Source organism: Lipophrys pholis, assembly GCF_963383615.2.
Source record: "Lipophrys pholis genome assembly, chromosome: 11".
Taxonomy (NCBI): domain Eukaryota; kingdom Metazoa; phylum Chordata; class Actinopteri; order Blenniiformes; family Blenniidae; genus Lipophrys; species Lipophrys pholis.
The window spans coordinates 7,301,604-7,324,084 of NC_137631.1; the positions used below are offsets into that span (position 1 = coordinate 7,301,604).

Here is a 22,481-nt window from a genome sequence, read left to right on the forward strand (position 1 = left end):
ATACTTCCTAGAAGTCTCACCTACTTGCCAGCAATAAAATAAAACAAGACACTGACTTCAGTTTGTGTGGACTTCTGACCCCTTTCTCGGTGCAAATACAAACAATGTTGAACATTTGACCGATAAGGGAGAACTCTGCAGGAAGCTCGTGGCCAAGCGTCTGTTTCTTTGTAGTGTCTGCCCCCTCTCACCTCTCACCCCGTGACCCCTGTCAAAGATAAGGCAAGGTCATTGCCACGCGGACCACTCCCCCGCCTCCTTGCCCATGACCAATGGCAGCTTTGGGAGACGGTGTCCGTCCCCGCGGAGAGAGAAATCCCATTGCTCGCTTTCGTAAAAAGGCGACGTGGAGCTGCAATTTGGCAGGTTTGAGAAATGTGAGAGAATGATAAGGCATCGGTGGAAGTGCTGCTGGATCGGAGATAAAATGCGGCTGGTTTCTGTCAGGAGCATGACTGCAGAAATCTACCAGTGAGGGAGCCCTCCGTATAACGCTCATCAGGTCCCTGAACAGGGATCGTTCCATGTAGCAGAGAAGAGACATGCTCTCTTTTTTATTTCTTTTTCTAATGAACTCTTTCATCGGGAATCATCCTGTAACCAACATGAGAGCTGATTCGTCACTTTGCTCCATCCTGCTTAGTTCACCCAGTTTAAGCTTAATTAACCCATGGAGGGACGCGTCTACGCACTGTCCCTTTAAAAGCTACACTGGACATTTATAAATGCTTTGCCAGCCTCGGGCACCTCAAACATTGTAGATGAAATCAGCTTTTCACCATCAGTCAGACATTAGCAATTCTTTTCTTTTTTTTCATAATGAAACAAAATGCATTGATATACTTTAAATCCTTCACGTGAATGATAGTAAATGATCTTCTATTCTGAGCCTACATATGCTTGTAATCAGAATATATTGGTTTTCCCAGGTTTTGTTTTGAGATATTATAGCGTTTCTCTGTTTGTTTCATCTCAGTGCAATAAGAAGTTACTAAAAACAGTGCTTCTTAATGAAATTCATGCATAGATTTTTCTCCTACACTTGCTCATAGTCTTAACGTGTGGCTGTTTGGATATTTGATGCACAGTAATACCTTCTTTTTTTCTCTCTCTCTCTCTCCCAGTGAAATATGTTTTAAATAAGTGACTAAAAACTGTTTGGAAATGGGATCCATGCTTACTTTGGAAGGTCCTTAATGTGAATATCCATGTAAAATATGCTTGGATGTGAACGGACAAAAACTGCCCGTGTGTTGGAAATGTTTTTGTATTTTGTGTCATACCGTAATTCGATTTTTTACTTTTTTTTACTCTGCTGGGGATTATGGCACACTCACTGGCAAAACGTTCATTCTATGTTAGAAAAGCTGCCGACTCCTGTTTGAAGAAAAGACCTCGGACCAGGCTGCAGGATTTAATGTGTAAAAAGCAAGAAGTTATGAAGGTAATTAGTATTTGTAGCTTTTCTTGCTCAGTCATTTTGAAACAAACAAAAAAAAATAGTAAAATGAGTAGAATTAAGCACTTGATTCATGCATGACTTATACCAACTTAATGATTTGCACATATGCAAGACAAACCTTTCATATTAGGGTCTTCCCATGATTTAAATATTGTCATCTTACAGCTCCTAGATTACCTTCTGGACAGAGATTAGATTGAAAATGTACCATTTTATTAACATATAACCTGTTATTTTCAAAGTAACAGCTTTTTTTTTTAGAGATGTTTGTCTTAACCTCATTAATAGCGATGTAACGAGACCACTGGGCATGCAAGTGTTTTAATATGGTACAGTGATATGGTACAGTGACGACTGTTAGGTGCTGTTATTTACAGAGAATTTCTTTTCTAAACACCTGAAGTGGACTTTTGGGATTAAATGGAGCCTCTCACTGTTTATTATGCTGGCTCACGTGGGATTGCTGGGTTTTTGCTTCATTTTCTTTGCATGTTGCGCCGCTGAATTCATTACAATACAAACAAACTGCATTCAACTACTTTGAAGTGGGACAACACATACTATGGTTACAAAAATTTTCTGGATTAATTTGTGACACTTTTATCAATTAATCAAGGTCAATGATCACAGCTTCCACGTGCAGGTATTATCTGAAACTTTGTTGCCGCATCCTTGACTGTGCACGGGAGGTTTTTAAGAAACCGTAACTTGGGAAACTTTTTGCAAATGAAGTCCCGAATTTGGCTTTCTGTGAATTACTCATGGATATTTAAAAAAAAATAAAATAATTCCTTGCATACCCACTGTTTTACTGCCAGGCATAAAACAAAACTCTGCCTAACTACATATTTCAATAAAAGGATCACCCCCCCCCCCCCCCCCCCCCCCCTCTCTACATTTACTCTGATAAGGAAAGCCACACTGCTCACCCTCATTTCAGTTATCGCCGTTGTAAGACAAGCTTCATGTTGCTTCAAGAAAACATTAACAAGGAAATATGTAATTCCCCCGTGCGATATCTCCCCTGAACAATGTGACTCCCACAGCACACACCCACTTTGCATCACTCACATCTTATCAGGCTGTAGAGTTTTAAAGGTACTCATTTTTGATTCTATGTACTGTGAGCTTTTCTACTTTAGCTTGGCATACAATACGATCCTTTTACAGACAGTAATCTCATACATAACACTGTATTATTCTCTTCTACTATTTCACCCAGTATTTTCTCACTGTATTATTCTATTTTATACACCAGAGAAATGTGTTTGCCCATTGTTGGTTGTGTGGTATCTGAATAGATGTTTCAAAGTACTTTTCTTCCAGTGTTCGGTTGTCTTTATGTTAACTGTAGTGAATCAACCTCAGTGAACTAAACTGATGGATTTTCAAAGATAACATGCGTACGCAATGACTCTCCTTTTTTTCTCCATGAGACAATGCAGTCCATCTATTCATTTGAACTTCTTCCGTATACTAAGCACATTTGTCCTGATCATTTCGTCCCCACCGCATCCTAAACGGTTTCTGTTGATCAAAACATTTCCGTTAAATAGGCCATACAGTTGCGGCAATGCACTGTTTTCCATATAAAACCCAACCCTTCAACATTCGCTAAGATGGAGGTTTGTGTCCTCAGCTGAACCAGACTGAGTTCAACAGATCTCTAACAAACCATCAATTCACGCCACGTCATCTTTGGCACAACGAGCTCGAGAGATGAAGTCTGGCTTAGCGGAGAACGCTGGCTCCACGCGTTGGGCGGCGAGCTGTGAGTGCGCAGTGAGTATGCAAAACTTGATCGCTTTCACAGACTCGTACCTTTTCGTGCGCCGCTGCTCGGCCGCACTGCTCTCGAAGCTGCTCTGCACCAGTGTGAGAAAGCGGGACATTTTGGTCCACAGCAGAGGTTCAACAGGCCGACCACAGTTTGGCTGGATCGAGTGGATTCTCCCCATCTCTGCTGCGATCAATCTGCAGAGAGAAAACATTTTCTCAGATGCGCCTGGCTGACGCTGTTATTGCACAAACAACCATTATCAGAGCAGAAACACAACTCCCTTTCCATTTAGCGCTCTTATCTTGCTCTTCTGTTAAAAAAAAAAAAAAATGGGCCTGGTTGCATTTGTGACCTTTTGACCACTTGAGTGCTCGTTCTTGAGCATCTTAGCGGTGACAAGGAGTTTTTTTTTTTTCTTTCTTCTGGGTATTCCCCACGGAGGGTTGCAGGCAGAGCGAGGTGATTGATGGCTATCGTGGCCCTGACTCTTCAGCCTCGGCTGGCTGTGTTGCGTCCTGCAGTCCTGCGTGTGTGAATGATGACGCTGGCCTGCTATCATGAGAATAATGAATGAAACTGCCGGCATGAATAAACAACATTGCTCAACATGAAACATGACTCAACTGTAATAATAATATTTTTTTTTTTTTTTAAAAACCTCCTACATCAGCACTAATTAAATGAAATGTGTACACGTGACTTTCAAAACTAGTGACTCACTGCAGACTCAACACTAATGTTTAAAGATCTGTACCACACACACACACGCTTGCATGCTCTCACTGAAATGACTCTTACTTATTTCCTTCTGAGTCACGCAGTCATAACAGAAAGTCATCTCACCATAACACTGATCCGGTGGTTCTCAGTGTGCGAGAGGACGGTCTCCTGCTAACTGAGATGAAGTTTTGGTTTAATGATAGGCTTTCTAGTTTTTTTTTTTTACAAATTCTAAATTAGTATCGGGCTACACAGTGGAACAGTGGTTAACGTCTCTGGAAATGACATAAGACCCCCGGTTTGAGCCACCATAGGAGGTATTGTCACAATTCGTTGTCTTTCGTCTGGGAGAGACGGAAGTTGCTCAATGTACACACATCTTCAGAGTCTATAGTGACACCTGTTTTTAGAATTTGAGCGAAAGCTGGAGGAGCAAAATGAATAATGGCCTGAAATCAAACTGGGGTTTTCTTGCTGTGAGACAAAAAGTACTGTCCATTATACAATTTCAACCATTAGGGCCCTCTAAAGGATATTTTCTTATCCAATTCTAATAATGGATATGAACACAAATTTAAATACATGATACATAAACAAATAGATATACATATACAAAAAACAAATACACATTAGACTGATAAAAGAAGGGATTTGTGGCAGAAATGCAGTTTCTTTTTTCCTATCAGTAATAATTTGCTCCCACAGCATGTTTTGTTAAAGGTAATAATATTCCATGAATACAACGCTTTAGAGAGCTTCCTTCTGCTTTTTTTGTTTATTACCTAAAATAAGCTCGAAGAAGGTTTAGACTGATGCTTTGTCACATCACAGTTCTCATCTGCAGAGTTACTGTTGGTTTGACCACCAAGATTTCAACTAAAACAAGAGCGTCCAGTCGGAATCTCACAACACGAAGAGCAAATGAAAATGTGTGACAGCTGCGGTGGTGGCAGAGACCTGTAGATGGAGGGCTGCCGGAGCAGCTCATCGTCCAGCACCGTCCCCTGAACAAACTCGTAGCAGATGCCGTTCTGGAAGCTGCAGTAGATCTCGGGGCCGCAGCCATGGCTGTGCAGGACCTGAAACATCTCCACCTCCCGGTCTCGGTTCACATAGAGCTCCGTCATCCTGCCATAAAGACGCACCAGAACGCAGCCGGAGCCCTGCAGAGAGCCCACGTAGCAGCCGATCAGCTGGTTGGTCATGCCCTCTGTGAACGTCTGAATGGAGTGGAGAAAATAGGAAAAAAAACAGTCAAATACACCCATACTTTGTAAATGTAAAGAAGCCAGAATATAAATAGGAGGTACTTTTTCTCTGAGATTTCAGACGGGTGTTTCATGGAAGCCATAAAATCACAGCATTCACACCTGGGTCTGTAAAAGTTAGGGATATTTTTATGTGCGACTCTCCTACAATTTTAGTCTACGTTACTGGTAATATCTGGAAATCTTGGACAAATCACAGTATCCATGGAGAATTGCAGGATAAATAGAGGGCAGCCAGCAGCTGCTGTATGTTTGGCTTCAAAACAACAGCTTTTGGAACCATATCCTTTTACGGGCCTCTAATGTACACGCACAATGGCTCATTTACTCCGAATTTGTCACCGACCTTCCTTAAAAGTGTTAGCAGAAAAGAGGCGGAGACATTATTTGCAAGTCTTTGTGTATTTTAAAATAAATTTGAGAAAAATCCTCTTCAGTTTGCGTCAACAGATTTAATGCAGGAATCTCAGCTATGACGCCACAATATGCACACGTCAAATCACAAAAATGTATTTAGTTTTTCACTCTTTTTAAGCTTGGAAACTGTGTGTGAGTGCGATGCAAGGTTCTCAACCATCCAATCGGGGATATTTAAGGTTCAGTGTCTTTGCTCAGGGGAAACTTCAACATACGGACATGGGGAGACTGATAATCGAACCTGCAACTATGCAGTTGAAAGACGAAATGCTGGACCGACTGGGCCACAGCTCCACTAGAACCATGTGTCTGGTTTTCTCACAATCCTTGCTGGCACATGCCGGGACTTAGAAGTGGGTTCGGAAATCCCAAAACAAACAAATAATTAAGATTATGTAATTTCTTTGTTTGTCATCCCTTATATTGATTAACTTAATTTCAGGTGGGTGGTGGTGATGATGCTGCTAAACTGACCATTTATTCCTGCATGCAGACGAACTCACAGGCATATTTTCATTTACAAAACTCTTGTTGGGGGAAATCTCCTCTATAATTGCAGTCCTTTCTCAATTGTCACAACGCAGTTGTCAGTCTACGTTCTAGTAGATTCATCAGTCTGGCCATACTTATAGCCCATACCTCTTCTGGTTGCTCCTCATGTCAGTTTTCTAAAGCAAACGACTGAAATCGTCTGCAACACGCCTTTCTGCATTTATTCCTCTCTCCTCTTTCACAAATATCATACAACCAATAATGAAGCGTCGCTGCACTTGCTTTTAGCTTTTTTCCTTTTATTTCGTAATATATATCACTGGGAACACTGTAAATACTACTTTCTTTCTTTAAAAATAGTCCGTTTCTTTGTGGCTCCTTGTTGCCTCCTGGCCAGGTCGCCTTTGTAAAAGAGAACTAGTCCTCAATTGACCTACCTGGTACATTAAAGGAGAAATAAATTAATGTAGTGGTTCATATCTCGTCCTCACAATGTTAATATCCCCCAGTTCCAGACTGTCAGAAAGTGGGAAACACTGCCGTATGAAAGCAGGGATTCATCCTCCATGCCCTTTTTCAAGCGAACCAAGTGATTTTCGCCTGCACCTCACCAAACCGCAGCCTCTTTGAAAAACCCAAACATTGATCCTCTTCACAAAGGTGGTGAAGCTCTGGTTCGTCTCAAACTGGATTACGTAAACATTCAGAAAACATCAGAAAAGGGGGGGAGGGGGGGGGGGGTTTGAATCGTGTGCGGATGTGTTGTGAAATCAACCAGGGAGCGTCCTGAGATTCACCGCTTTGTTCTGCACGGCGAGTGCAACACTTTGTAATGGATGAACAGCTGCAGACAGCTTGCTGTAGGAGCCTCGGTACACAACAACGCCACAGTGACCAGTGTTTGCTTGCGGATGCCTCCTCAGACATTTATTGTCCTTTGATGGGTTCTCTGCCACGCTCCCCGAGGCATCATCTGAACCCCAAAAGGGACTTGCACACAACCCAGTTTTCATCTAGATGGAAAGTGAACAAACATGGCCACCTTGACATCTGATAAAGTATTCATACAGAGGAGCGAGCAGTGACCATTATGTAGTTTCCTTTGTGTCGGATGTCTGGATATAATCTGTTGTGCCGCATTTGCTTCAGCATGTCAAATTACATTGCTTAAATTTGAAAACAAAACATTAATACTGGGAGCGTTTCTGGAATCTATTTCTGGACACTGAAATTAAATGTATATGTTATATATTTGTGTTGATTCTTTTCAATGTGATGTCGAGTTTCAGTTATCTTCTGTTATGTGTTTATTTCTCGTCCGCTGACGGTGTCTTTGCAGGAGCTTTTCTGCAGTAGTACACGCCGACATAGAGTCTTGTGATTTTCTATTTATTACATTTGAACATAGTTTGAAATTACATTTGAAGTTGAACCTTTTGTTTCACTTAAAGCATTTGGCTGACCCTGTTCCATTCATTTATCTAGAAACACAGTAGAATGCACCACTATAATGAATTCTACACACACGTACACAAAATAGACTGACTATAATTATAATGATAGATAGATAGATAGATAGATAGATAGATAGATAGATAGATAGATAGATAGATAGAATGTCCACTTGATTAACACAAAGCTTCATTAAAGGACCTGCTGGGATCTGAGTGCTGAAGAGAAACATCTACTCCTCCTGTGTACTTTACCGGACCTGGTGTAGATTGAAAGGTCATCCACCCCAATGTGCGGTCACCCAACAAACATAAACCCCATTTCTCCGAAAGATTGGAGCTCGTGTTTGCACATGGGACCTGATTGTTCTGCTGAATAGATACTCAGAGGACTCAGCTAACAGAGTTGTCCTCAAAGTCTAGTTCTGTCATCAGGTTACCTTGGGCTCTTCTCCTATAGGGTGTCTTTTTTTTATGGGCACAAGACGGAACTACAGGAGGGAGATTCCACATGGTTGCTTCACCTGTAAATATCCGAGGGCCTTTTATTGTGAACACATGCAAATGCTTTTTAACATCTTCAAATTCCCCCTCTAAGACATTGGTTCTCAAGAAAGAAAATGACTTTTCATTGGATAAACTGTTGATGTGCCGTAGTTTACTGACAGCAGTTACTATTAAAGCACTGAAAAACTGTGAAACGTACAGTAGTTCCTGGAAAACAGTGAACATGTCAAACAAGGTCGTGGAACATCCACGTCCATCCAATCAATGCCGAATGTGTTTTGCATATTGTATACATTTTTAAAGTTCTAAAGGTCCAGAGTAAGAAACTTTTTTTGAGTTCCTTTGTTTTGATATTTTTTGTCAATGATTTGTATTTTGATACTTTCCATTCATTTTTAGGGTCTAAATAAAAAGCCTTCAAAAACCCAATCCTGCCCACACTTTCATGACAGGACTAAGGAGACATTGTATTGCCTGGTCACCGTTTTGGCATTCTAAAGTATATTTTATTCTGGGATTTGATACAAGACAGTAGCTACAGTGTGTATGGACAGAAAGTTTAAAGAAGCTATTCGAGGTTGTTGGTTTTTTTTGCAGTGTTTACTTTTATTAACCCCCCTGTTTAAAGACAGTTATATATACTTTAAAAACAGCAGTCAGTGAGACAGGTTGGGGGACAAACAGTCCATTGCTCAGTGTATTTAATGGGCTTGGTTCAAACTCCGAGCTACTGACAATCACTCACATTCATATTCACATGTACTGTTCATTTAAAACCATTTAAATCTATTTTTGGGTGTGTGAGGGGTCAACTGTAGTACACTGAGAAATGAGAGGACATCATTTCCTTGTAAGTAGGTCTGAATGCTGCTGCGCGAATAGATTTGCCTTGCCTTTGCTTTTCCTGGAAAGTCTCCACAACCATGACTCTCACAGTTGTGTCCACACCTACTGCCAATTTAAATGTATTAATTAACACCAAGCACATGATTTGAGACCAGAATACAAAGAGAAAACCCCACAGAAAGGCTGACCACTATCTGCAGACATACAGTGCAATATTAGTTACCTTCTGCATTTCAGGGGGTCTCCTATGCCTGCTGTCATCTCTACACTTTTATCTTGTTCTTCTAAAACCTTCCTGCCCCCATCAATGCAAAGTCAACTTTTCTCTGTACTTATCATATTGTTTTTGCAATTACGGTTCAGGAATTATGATTCAGAAATGTTTCCTGTTTACGAAGCAAAGTATTGAAAACAATGTTGTTTTCCTGTAGGGCCACTAGAGCATGGTTTTGTTTATTTTGTACTGAAACCATAGACACCTGCGTGCAGACGGCAACAAACTATAAACATTAAGAATGGGGAGTATGCAGATATTGGTATGGACAGTTGACAAAGGCTATTACGTCGACATTCAACTATAAACCTACCAAGTCCCAAGAGAATATGGACTCTGGAGGCCGGCATTGTTATTGTCGTCTGCTGGTGCATGTGCATAAGAACTGTTTACTGCAGCGTACATATGTGCAGCAGCAGTGTTTCAATAAAGTTGCATTTCCCCCCGTTTCCACAGAGATGGAGCATTTTCAAAAAGTTGCATTTTCAGTGGCTCCGAGCACCATTGTTGTGTAAACTGACAGTTTCTTTGTTTTCATTTGAAAAGATTGTGGGGTAAACAGGACATCAGTGTTTATGCATCTCATTCTTTAGAAAGTTGATCTTATAAGAGCTTCATTGTCTACCACTCTGTGATTAGTATCATCAACTCAAATCAACTTTCATTTGTTTTGGTTTTTTCACAGTAGCCAATCCCACCTACAGATGTCCAGACACAATTGGAATACAATGCCAAAGTGAGGTCCATGATACGATGACGTGACATTATGTCACAGACAGATTGATCTGTCAGTCTGATTATTTTTATCTGATTGCATAGTGAAAGTTGGACTTGGAGATCAAATGGACTTTTAATATACTGAAAATGTACATTAACATGACACAGACTCAAACCCGATGGGAAGCATTACTGAGGGAACGTCACTGTATTAAGTGTTAACACTTACATTTTCCAGAAGTCCGCCACATTGTAGACGCTATTATGTATTTATGAGATTTAGGTCTTGCTCAGGATTTCCAATCCCCACTTTGGGGTTGAGGACACCATGAGTGAATGAAAACAACCCAAATCCTAGAGCCTGAACATGTCTCAGGTTTATGCTGAAAGAATCTCCATAAGATTGTAATAACAAAACCTTATGTTGAATTAAAGTTGAATTATCACATCCTCGTGAAACTTAAGTCCACTAAATAATCGTTAACCTGACATTTTGCAGCAAGCAAAGCACATACTGTGCAGGTCACTGATCTGTCACATGGCAAATAATCATTCACACCAATGTCACCACTTGTCCAAGCAAACATGTTTTGGGATAGTGGGATGAAAGCCACAGAGACGAGGAGAACATGCAAACTCCCCACTGTAAAGCTTGTGGCTGTTCTTATGGCTGGGCAGAAGTGCTGGAAAATTTACCGCCAAAGAAATAGCACATAACGCTTAGGTTTAGAGACAGAAACGTTCACTTGCCTTCATCTGAATGTCCTGTGTCTTCCAGTGAGGACGGAGTCTGCTCAGGAGCTCCAGGATCCCTCGCTGAGGCTCCTGTTCATTAACATGGATGTCCACATGGACAAGCTGATTCCCAGCAACAGAAAATCCCCTGTCCATTGTCAGTGAGGTCAGTTTTTCACTTTCCACAAGGTTGAATTCCAGGTACAAGTACTTGAAGGTAGCAGCAAGCCTATGCCCACATTTAGAAATTATCAAAAGATGAGTAAAACTCCAATACAAAACATCTACGCAGCACAAAGATTCACACGCTGAATTTCTAACGGTGGTTTACTAAACCCAAGCACTTCGGTCACATCCTTTTTTTTTCGTCAGAGGAATTTAAAAGCCACCGGTAGTATGTCACTCAGATTGTTAGTGTGTTTGTCCAGCAGCAGTCCACCTTACTTATCAGGGGCCAATGTTCCTGTGACCATCTTCATCGCCTCTCATAGTTTACACATTAACCACTCGGGCTCTGCTCGTGGGCTGAAAAATGATTGGAGGAAACAAACTGACTATGTTTGAGGATATGGAAGTTGGAAAATCCTGCTTCAGTTGTCAACCACATACTGCATTTTTAATAAGATGAACTTACTATTGTTCCCTTTTAGTTCCATTTTTTAGCCAAACCTAATGTGAACCAGATGAGTATTCTTAAGAAATAAGTGAACTATGAAGGCAAACAGACCAAAATGTTCTCTCCGTGTCCTTGGATGCAGTATTTCATGACTCTTCAGCATGCACACAGGGTCACCCTCACACTAGAACTCGCATTATGACAATCTGCTAATACTACGCTATGGCGGCATTACAGACGTCTACGGTTCAGTTTTTAGGTTGTCGCATGTTGGTCCCTCTAGTGGACACATCAGGAATAGCAGGGATTTTTCTTCTAAAAACTTGCAGTTTCAAAATTTCTAAAAATCGAATCCGATCTCGCATTCCCAATTTGGTTCTATGGGAGGAAGAACTATTTAAATGTTTGGAGCTCCGCAGCTGCCAAATACCAGTTAAGTGTGGTGCGCATGGATTCTCAAAACTGCGGTGACACCGGTGGTTCGCCGGTTTCATATCTTTTAAAGAGAAAATAGATTAGAAAATATTTCCATCCATCCATCCACCTAAAACTAGTATTAGTATTATAAAAACAGTCAAACTTAGAAAAAAATATATACAGAAACATGAAATCTGTAATAATCGATATTATTTCTCCAAAGATTTGCTGCAACTTCTTAGGATGAAATAGTTTGCTTAAGAAACAATTATTAATACAAGATCTCTATATCAGTAGTAAAATGTCCCTTTGTGAATCGTCTGTAATGCTCATATATGGGGTTTTCATAATGGTGGTACTATTTTCTCTCTAGTCTACTGAGAGCCACTTCAACGCTTCAGACTACAGCGTAGAGTTTTGTTTATTTCACAACAAACTCTTGTTTGTTGTGTGAAAGTGGTTGTGGTAATTGCACTTGTGAGTTGTAGCTTAAAGGAGTATGTTGTTTATTCATCTAATGTTTATTTGACACCAGAAGTGCCAACTTATGATGTCTTAAGAGTGTGAAGGGTGTTCAAACTTAAAATCACCACAGGTCCTGAAAGAATTCAATCAAATTTTATTTTGGTGACACTTAAAAGTCCAAATCGAATGCAGTATTCCAAACAGAGAACGCCGCTCACAGTCATTTCCACCACTGAAACGTGATGCCCGACCGCACTGTTTTAAAGTCCTCTCGGGCCACATGCACGATTTAGGCGACTGTTTACGCTATTGGGCGACACTCCAAATGAGCACACGGCAAAAATCAGGCCATTAAGAGGATGTTTGACTTGGATATTTTTCACATGCATTACGTTTGGCTCGTGCGCACCAGTAAAGATTTCAAAAGGGTGGAGTCCATTGTCTGATCCCAGTGATCGTGTAATCTGCAGTCGCCATTTCAATATCACACAATTAGTTCTCTCAAACATGACCTCTCATGCTCGCTCAGTGCCATGGAACATTTCAACAGGATCGTTCTGTAAACACAAAACGAATTTCATAAACATTGGAGCAGCGTGTTTTCAGTCTGTTAAATTATTCAGATGTGGGGCCAATGTTTACCATTTTGCATCATTACAGTAATTGCCTAGAAGTCACGAATGTGGTGATCGTCTTGAACCGAATACTTTGCAAGCTTTTAGACGCAAATGAAATTCACTTGCCATCAAAGAGCGTCTCATCATCAAAGATGTTGTGTATTGAAAGAGAGATGAGTGTCTTGATTAAAAATGTAAGGGTCAGGCGGTAGAATAGAGTAGTGGAGCGAGTGTTTGTGGTACTGCCGGTACCTCTCAAACACAGCTGAACAAGAGAGCTGGTTGAAAAAGATATGACACACACACACACACACACACACACACACACACACACACACACACACACACACACACACACACACACACACACACACACACACACACACACACACACACACACACACACACACACACACACACACACACACACACACACACAATCCACCGTGTGTGCACCCCTACTATAAGACTTTTCAGACAGTTTAAATTACTGTGTGTTTGACTTCTTCTTCTTTCTGTTCCTCACAATTGTTCGTATGGAGAATGCAGACCTTAACATCTGAGCCTTGAAAATTAATCATTTCTGAAAGGATCAACAAAGTACCAGTTGTGTCGACGACGGCATGAAAGAGTAACCAAACTGAGTTAATGTTGCTGGAGTTTCTCTTGACTCCTTGACACTGTGGGTCTTTTTAACACCAGCCATTAAAGCAATAGAACCACGAGCTCCATCTCTTCCTCAAGTAGTGGAAGCAAAATGAAGATAAAGAATAAAGATCCTCACTTTTACTGTTGGTGAAAACCGCTACTACGTTTTTTTTTTTTGTGACATTTCCATGTAGGGGATCGATCGAAGCAATTTAAAAGTTGCTTAAAGATCAGCGGGTTGTGGGTTGGACGCAGTTGGAGCTTTTCATTTGGAAGGATTAGATTGGAGTCTCTATTCCTGTTACAATCGACACATCTTATGAAAAGGCCAAATCTGACTTATCTTTATGAACATTTTCTGATTCTCATGCTCACATATTTCAAATAATGACAGATTTAAATGGAAATATTTTCAAGCGAAGAATGGCTTAAGAATACTGACAAGTTTGCGTAAGTTTAGTACTTCTTTGGTAAAGTCTTAGCTATAACAGGAGAATTTTCCTTTGTACACTGTTTTCTCTCGCTGTAATAAAGTTATTGAATTTATATAAATATGTAAATGTGACTTATTATCCTCATTCAGCTCTTAAAACAACTGATGGCCCAGAAGCCAATTTGCTAGAATTAATAATCGATTGGTTTCAAGGGTTTTAGGTGGGATGTTTGTCACTTTGAGCAAATTTGAACCACGTGTCAATTAAAATGACCCCAAATATCAAACGGCACCCCATTGTTCTTATGCATTTATGTGCTAGGTTATATTTGGTTCACTGGTATTGAGGAAGACATTGCTGCAGCCCTCACAATGATCAGAGTTTTTCATTACTGTTCAGAAAGTGAATTTTTATAAAGCTCAAAAATAATAAAACTTAACCATACTGCATATATACAGTATATGTTATTAATGATCTTTATGCTGAAATATTTGTGTCCAAAACAATCACTTTGAGGCCCCTCTATTAGGAACTAGTAGTGTTTTGGTCAAAGAAAGGTTTTAAGGTTACACATTACACACTGTAACCTCATATAAAGTGATCTGCTCCGACAGATCTACAAAATGCACGTTATCCTCTGTCAAAGGCAAATTAATTATATATAATTCAAGATAGGTATTTATGTATTCCATTTGTGAATAGTTTTTAGCTTAGCACTGTCTCAATGTCTGCATCCAGATATGCTTCGAAGATCTCCGGTTTGTTCTCTGCCTCTAACTTTACGACATCGCTGCACACTGTTATGATTATAGTCGATATATAAAAGAGAGAAGCTGCTGCAGCTCTGTCAGAATGGACTGGCGCAGAAGTGTTTTGAGCTCCACGCTATGATAAATATGTCGTCCTGGTGACGCACAGGGGGAAGAACCTGCCATGGTTATCCTGTATGATTATGGGTTTTTAGCCTTGCACTACAGTCCGGTGAGGGAATCGTTCACATGATGGGATTTTTAACAATGTGGGTGACTTTAGACACTCAAGCATCACAATGACTTTTAATCACATCTGGAACAACGCTTGAAATGATTTGAGAGAGAAAAAAATAAAAGAGAGCATACTTTGTCAGGAAAGCATTAATGTGTTAAATGCCATCAAATAAATCTGTAAACAAATGTTTTGCAGGGAATCCCGATCAAAGCAATACATTTAAAACATCAGGAGAAGGGAAAGAAAACGTATTGTTCCTAACTAAGTAGTTCATCGGCGTGGTTATATTATATTCTGGTTATTACCTTTTCTCGATGCATTGTGTTGTGTGGTTTCATCAGCATGAGGTTGGAAAACCTTGATCTTTCAAGTGCTGTGACTGTAACCTGCTCTTAATGCATTCTTTAAACTTCTTGAAAAGATTAGAATAAAGTCTTCATTTGTTAACAATGAGACTCCCGTCTGATGGATAAATGCTTAATCAGATAATCAAATAATAAATGCATCATCCAAAGAAATACAAATAGAGGAGCAAAGTACTTTGAAATCTTTTAAATTAAACTTCAAATATGCTCTGCTGTGCATATGGATGAGGGTCTACCTTGAGTCATCGGTGTATTTTGTTGCTACTTAATTTGTTGAATAAAATGTCAGTTTTTATCTGAAGATCTTCACTGATGAAGCTTTATTGTATGTGGTTGCAGATTAACCGTGAACTCTTATATGCTTTTATTTGCGGTGCTCTTACAGGAGCGCTTTGTGTAATATGTTGTGAGTGTTGAGTTCGATGAGACACTCTGATACATCAGTGGAGCTTCAAGAGGCTGGAGCCGCTGGAGTAATGAATCAAATCATCCCTCTCCTACGAGGCTTTATCTAACTTAGGGTCACGGGGGGAGTTGGACAGGTCAGTGGTCCAAACAGACAGACAGAAAACTCACACTCTCCCCACTTTGTCCCACTGATCGTCACCCATCAGCCTCAAATGCATGTTTTTGAACTGCAGAAAGAAGCTGGAGTAGCTGGAGAATACCCACGTATGCACAGGTAGAACATGCAAATCCCTCACAAGCATGGGCCCTGTTGCGGTAACTCCCAAAGTAATTTCAACTTTAATGTAACCGAAGCTCAAAAACTGCTATAAGATATAATAATGAGTTTCAATAATGTATTTTTCATTTATTATTTTCATGCCATCAAGAGCAAACCTTAACTGGTTCAGTGGACAACATCCTGTTTATTCTCCTGGCTTCTATCTCTTTGGTGCATCTCTTTCGCCGGGTGGCTGGAGCTGATAGCCTCTGGTCAGCAGGGCCTCAGGAAAGGACAGTGTGTTGTATTTGGTAGGTAGCCCCTTTTATTTACCAGGTTCTCCTAATATATCTCTACCAGCGGTCAAACTTCTCTCCATGCTGCCTTTATCTCGTCCTCTAACCATCTTTTCCATGGCGGATGCTGGTTCTTCCGTACCGTGTCCGTCTTGCATCCAGGCTCCTTGAGGAGTACTGTTGCCGTACTCTATCAGCTTGTTGGTTTCAGTGACGGTTGTTTGTTGTTATTGAGCTCCAGTTATGATGGTAGTTGGCATTTACGTATGTCAGCAGACTGTGCTTCACGGTGGTCCTTAGTTCGCCTCGATTGTGGGTTTCAACGTATCCACAGTGCCACATTCTCTCCATATATCCCCTCTCTTTAGCATTGCTCATGTTGTAGTATTTCATCAGTGCTGTTTTGTCCGTCCTGACCCTGGCACGACTCTGTTGTCTCTATTTCTCTCTCATGGGTGAGTTAGGCTGTCATAGTTTCGGGTGTCTTACTAAAAAAAAAAAAAAAAGAATATGATGTTCCTACACACCAGGATTTGAACCGTGCGTGTGTGTGTGTGCGTGCACAAGTAGATGTTTTAGTTTTATGGCCATGATGAATAGAATATCTTACGACAGCCAAGATCCTGTTTTATGTGAAGTGTGACTCTGCTTGATCGTTGAGGGAGTATTTAGTTCTCGATTATTTTTTTTTTCCCTCTCATTTAACTCTCCCAAACCTACTAGTTATACAGTGTTATAATTGAGCTATGCGGGTTTGAGGAAAATATGTTCAGAAATGCTGCGCATAGTTTGACAGACGAAAACAAATGTCGACTAGTTAAAAAGATAAATTGAAAGCCATTATTCTACCTGCATTTACAATGTCTCCAAAATGGAGGAAAAAAAAAAGAAGCTTATTGTTCGTCTCTAAGCCGAGAGAACACTTTGATTCGCGCGTACATGGAACCACTTCACCAAGTGCCCTAACAATTTCAAAGAATTCGTCCTTCACGGCACAACACTCAACATGCAACATGCAACACAAACACGAGTTTCCTTTTATTCTCTTTTATTACAAGGCAAACAGTTGTTGGTGTCCTTTATCAAACAGTCCTTTGGAGAGAGAGCGAGAGAGAAAGAGAGCGCAAGAGAGAGTGCTCTGCAGACATTTAACCTTTTTATATAGTCTTACAATTGGGGCTCTCAAGGCCTTTCATTTGTGAAGTTCCTGTGGAAAAATCAGGGAGCTTGGACTCATTTCACTACCGGTACAGTATATTTATATTTCAGCTCCAATCAAAGCTAGCCAATATGCCATCCCTATGTATTTTCCCCTCTGAGCCCTGCCTCCCCACTATAATTTCCACCGACATTTTGTGTGCAAATGCAGTAATAGACACATTTATCACATCAAAAGAGATTCAATTTTCTTTTCAATCATCCACCGGTATGAATAGCGCCACATCCTCTGTGGCCAACAATGAGGGGCCATTACCGTGAGCCAAAGGATGGCTTCGCCTTCTCAATGCATTCAAGGGGAAAAGTGTGTCAAACTGTTTTCCGACGCCAACATTTGTTCTAGGCAAATGGAGACAGCTTTCAGACAGGTTAGTATCCAATTTTATTGTCAGACAAATGTCATTTTTGTTTGGGGCCGCAGTAATCATTGGGCTCAGACACCGGTGTTCCTCTGCGCTAAAGCCGGCAGTTAGTCCATTTAATACTCTAACTCTCATGTCAGTAGCAGATTGCCAAGACCAGACATGACACCCGCTGTCTCTTCATTATGTGAAGAGGGTGACATGCAGGATTCAGGCCTCAGCTCTCGGGAGGGGGAGGGGAGGGAGGATGAAAAGGGGGTTGGGGGCGGTGGGGCTAATTAACTGAGACATTGTTGATCTGCACGGGCAAAAGGAAAAAAAAATACTTTGCAACCGCAATTAATTGTTCACTGGCTGACAGATCAGAGATGTGGATGAGACATTTTCTGTCAGATTTTCGCCGCCGTGATGTCCCTCACGTCTGAGAGAGGCTGCAGGAGTGTCGCCGTGATGATGCTCGCACTTTCTGCTCTAAATTGTGCTGCGAGCTTTGTCAAGCTCAAAATTACCAGTGCTGTCGCCGGGGCACAATACTGAGGCTCACAGTCCATTAGGGAAGTTTTTCTTAGACTCACCAGTGTGTTGTATTGTCTCAGCTATTATTTCTCCTTATTGTGAGCTGGCTTTAATTTCAACATCCAGATGTAAACAGATGTCACAACGGAGGAGTCTGACTTTGTTTAGAATGGAATTATTCAGTTAGAGTCAATCAACATGAATCATATCAACCTCCCACAGTGATTAAAGCTACTTCACCAGCACACCGGATAAAACCCATCGAATCACCAACGCTCAAGCTTTGAAAAACTATCAGTCTCCCTCTCCATCTCGGGATGTGGGACAAAATTCATATTATAATATCTTGTTTTTAAGAATCGTTGGGATTCATGTGCCAAAAAAAAACCTAGATGACTAGAGTCAAACCAGTTATAGGCTTTGGCCTATGTACTGTATATACCGAGAAACTCCCCGTCAAAGCTAATTTCAATTCGTCCTCATCACCTCTGTATCACATTCAATTGTTTTGCTGGAGTAGATATCAGTTTTAAGCTTCATCATCACAATCTCTTAGAGAAATTAAAGGAAACGCTTCGGAAGAAAAATAGAAACACACTGTTTAATGTCCGGACGACCAAAATAATACAAGTTAGCTACTTGCGCACAAGAAGTTGGTGTTTTCTCACCATGTTCACGGTTCAGATGGAGTTCACTTTCTGCACGCGCTTCAAAGCGGATGACGGATGAGTTTTGTGCTTCTTCGTTTTCAGACCGACAGCCTTTAACAAATGATAAATAGGTATTATATGTCCCTGCTCCTTTCAAGGATTTAGATCACCAATTGGCACCCGGAGCCCTGCTCTCAACCTAATTTCTATCGAATATACCATCTAAGGATCAAACTGCTGCCAGTGTCGGCAGGAGCAGCGTCTCTGCTGTGTTTCCTGTTATCTCCTGCCACAGCTTATACACGCTCCCTTACTGCCAAACCACCCGGGCCGCAGCTGGTGAGGTCATGCGCGTAGCCTGCACCGGACGGGCCTCTGAAAGCTCGGCTTAATCTGATATCATTGGCAGGCAGACGCTTAACCAGCTCCATCTCTCCCCGCACTGTTTCGGGGTGTTCTCCCTCCGACAATGCTGGTCTTGTAGAGCTGAACCGTTTGATTTTACACGGCTGAGGGCTACAAGGCAGCCCGCGGTGGTTGGTTTATGGAGCGATCTCCAAGTGAAGCCACGAAACCACGTCAGCACATGAGGCCGAGGTGGCCCTTTCCCTTTAATGTTAAGTGGACTGTGTTCTACTTGTGGTCTGGCTACTGAATCATGTTGGAAGTGGAGGAAATGAACAATCATTCTCTGGATTTAGACCAGAGAGTTTAAAAAAAAATTAAATAAAAAAAATAATGACAGACAGAAAATAATAAATAATGCAGCGTACGAATGCTACGCAATGATTTATTAAAGCTAATTTGTTTAGCAGCCCAAAAATGAGCAACAGCAGCTGTGGATGGTATTTAAGATACAGCAGAACTCAAGTATCCAGCCACAAATGCTCAAGTTCTCTCTTTCCCCATTAAATATGCATCGCCCGGGCTCGGGCCTCTGACCTTGGCTTGGGAGAGAGCTCGCATCATTTCATCTTGAAATAAAAAAAAAGAGACTGCCAGCAATTATTGCATGTTAATTACATATTCACTTTCATCTGCCAGAAAAATCACACCGAGCTGCCCTCAATGCTGCGGTTGGCGTTCTTTTGATAGTACTGTATTTGAAAAACATCTGTCAAGTGCCCTGTCTTGTTAAGATCTACTTCTACCTGTTTTGCTTACAAGTGCGGCTCCCGCTTTTATCGTCGGACACAAATTGCACGACAATCTCAAAGGAAGTAGTGACTACTTAAATTTTTTAATTTATTTATTTATTTATTTTTAAATGAAACAGTAATCACTCTGTTTTTGTCCTTACACCCACTGTGTGTGAAGAAGACGCCAGACAAGAGTTCCTTTGTAATTTCCCCTTCGCCACCACATGTGAGGACGCTGGCTTGACGAACGTCCGACCACCACCCACCCCTCCATCAACCCCCACACCCTCCCCTCGCCTCTGTGTCAGAGAAGGATTTACACAGAGATGGTTCGTTAGATCGGAGGGCAGCGCTCTCTGTCAAGTAGCTGAGATTAAAAAATAAATAAAAAATGTTTCTTTTACTGCAATGAATTAAATTTCAACTCAGGCCAAAGACAGATGATACAAACGTCAGGTTACAGGGGCAAGAGGGGGGGCGCACTAAGGGCACAAACCAGGTTCAGTTCAATTTAATGCACTCACAGCAGGATGATGTTGTTTGGCTCATCAGAGAATGAAATTGAAGTGTAAACAGCCTCAATCAGGAGACCTCGCGGCTCGATGCCTGTTTGAATGAGGGTTATCGAATAGAATTGTTTCGTAAACAATACGAACATTTTCAATGGCTCTAATCAGCAGAGCAAATAAACAAATAAATAAATTCAGATTCAAGGTATTCGGGAGTTATTGCACAGTGTGTGTGCTTTTATTTGTTTAAATTCAAATGATGTATCTTATTCTTCAGAAAATATCATAACAACATTACAATTATCAGTGTCATAGAAGAAAATCCTATTGTATTTTCCCTTTTCACAAAATAGTGTGTACCGTTCTCTGTTAAGCAATAGTACATATCAACATCGTTTCTTCATTAATACTCTTTTATCATTGTCACTGTCACCTCTTTCACCATTGTTTTAATTGTTCTATTTATATAATGGCACATTTTTGTTAATGTCATTGAATTCTTCCAGAGCAGGTTTCATGAGGAAATACAATATCGTATTCACTAGAAATTGTCTTTGTACTACATCTGACATGTTGGAGATGTTAGGTAGTGTCATGTGAGCCTTTCTTGACTGCATGGCATCTTGTTACAAACCGTTCTTTTATAATAACGTTATGATTGTTGAAGAAGATTAAAATATTCTCAATTCATAGTGACTGGTGGATGTTTTCAACAATCATGATGCACTCAAAGCAATTATTTCTCAAATAATTCTTGATTCTGAACCAAAGTGAAAGGCCGTCATCTCATAATGCATTTTTCAAAAATTTTTGGTTTCTGTTTTAGGTGTTTGTGTGCGATCATTGTGTCTTCATGAAAAGACAATTGAAAGTAATGTAACATTTCTTTCACATTTGTAGTGAAACTTAAAAATTTAAATAGACTAAAACTGAGAAAGTACGAAGAGTAACATATAAGATCACCACATGTAAAATATAATATATATATCATACAGAATATGGTGGCAAAGCCCTGCACGTGCAAATAAGATCCAAGTGCAGGGGTGTTAGACGAACGAAGATTACTTCTGCAAGAGCTTTACCAGCTCGGAAAATTTGCAAAAATGTGCAGAATCTGAAACAAACCTGTGGCCTCGACTCTCCTGTGTGCTTTTTGTTTAATATAAAACTCATTTTGGGATTATAATGTCTACTTCCACTAGACTGCCTTCTAATTGTTTTCCACGAACAAAAAAACAGGGTTTTTTTGTTTTTTCCTACAGCACATAAAACATCAGTACCATTATTTTGTTCAATATTATACCATTAATTAACATGATTATTACTGACTCAGAAAAAATTCTCATAATTTTCTTGAGCTGTAAATACAATTCATTTAAAAAACCAAGAACAATTACATATAATGCTGCAGTCATGCAGATCTGTCTTCATGGATCTGATTGGTGCTCATGGATTTGCTCATGGAATTCAACAGGATATATGAGGAAGTTTACCGTTGAACTGGTAGCAAGGTAGCATGACGCTGAAAGTTATGGCGGCTCCCTGTGGATCCTCCATTAGGCCGATGGCACTCTGCAACAGCTGAACCCACAGTGACATGAGAATCCTCTTGTTCGAATATAATGTTTAAATGAATTAATCACAGGTAGCATGGCTAAAATGATGCCAATTCCACTTGGCTGATATACATAAAGGCACTGACTACATGCAACAAACACTGGCCAGTTATTGCAACTTTAACCCCTCGTGCATGTCTGATATGACCATTTGTTGTAATTACATGGCGGTTTTGTAACATGGCAGGTGATTTTGTTTTGTTTCGATTTATACAGTGAGGAATTAAGGTATTTTTTTCCCAGATCACACTCAAAATATAACAAGGTATTATAATAATAACAGAAAAATG

The 22,481-nt window shown here is 40.5% G+C and overlaps 1 protein-coding gene across 1 annotated transcript in view; it reads right to left on the reverse strand.

The window, feature by feature from the left end:
• The window catches only part of LOC308116374 (ethanolamine kinase 1), a 32,462-nt gene extending 21,328 nt beyond the window's left edge, over window positions 1-11,134 (reverse strand). Inside the window, exons 1-3 of the mRNA XM_080474539.1 lie at window positions 10,685-11,134; window positions 4,920-5,182; window positions 3,284-3,436 (exon numbers count right to left, since the gene is read on the reverse strand). Of these exons, the coding sequence (XP_080330665.1) occupies window positions 3,284-3,436; window positions 4,920-5,182; window positions 10,685-10,825 (557 nt within the window). The 5' untranslated portion in view covers window positions 10,826-11,134. The remainder of the gene's footprint in view (window positions 1-3,283; window positions 3,437-4,919; window positions 5,183-10,684) is intronic.
• Between the last annotated feature and the right edge of the window lie 11,347 nt (window positions 11,135-22,481).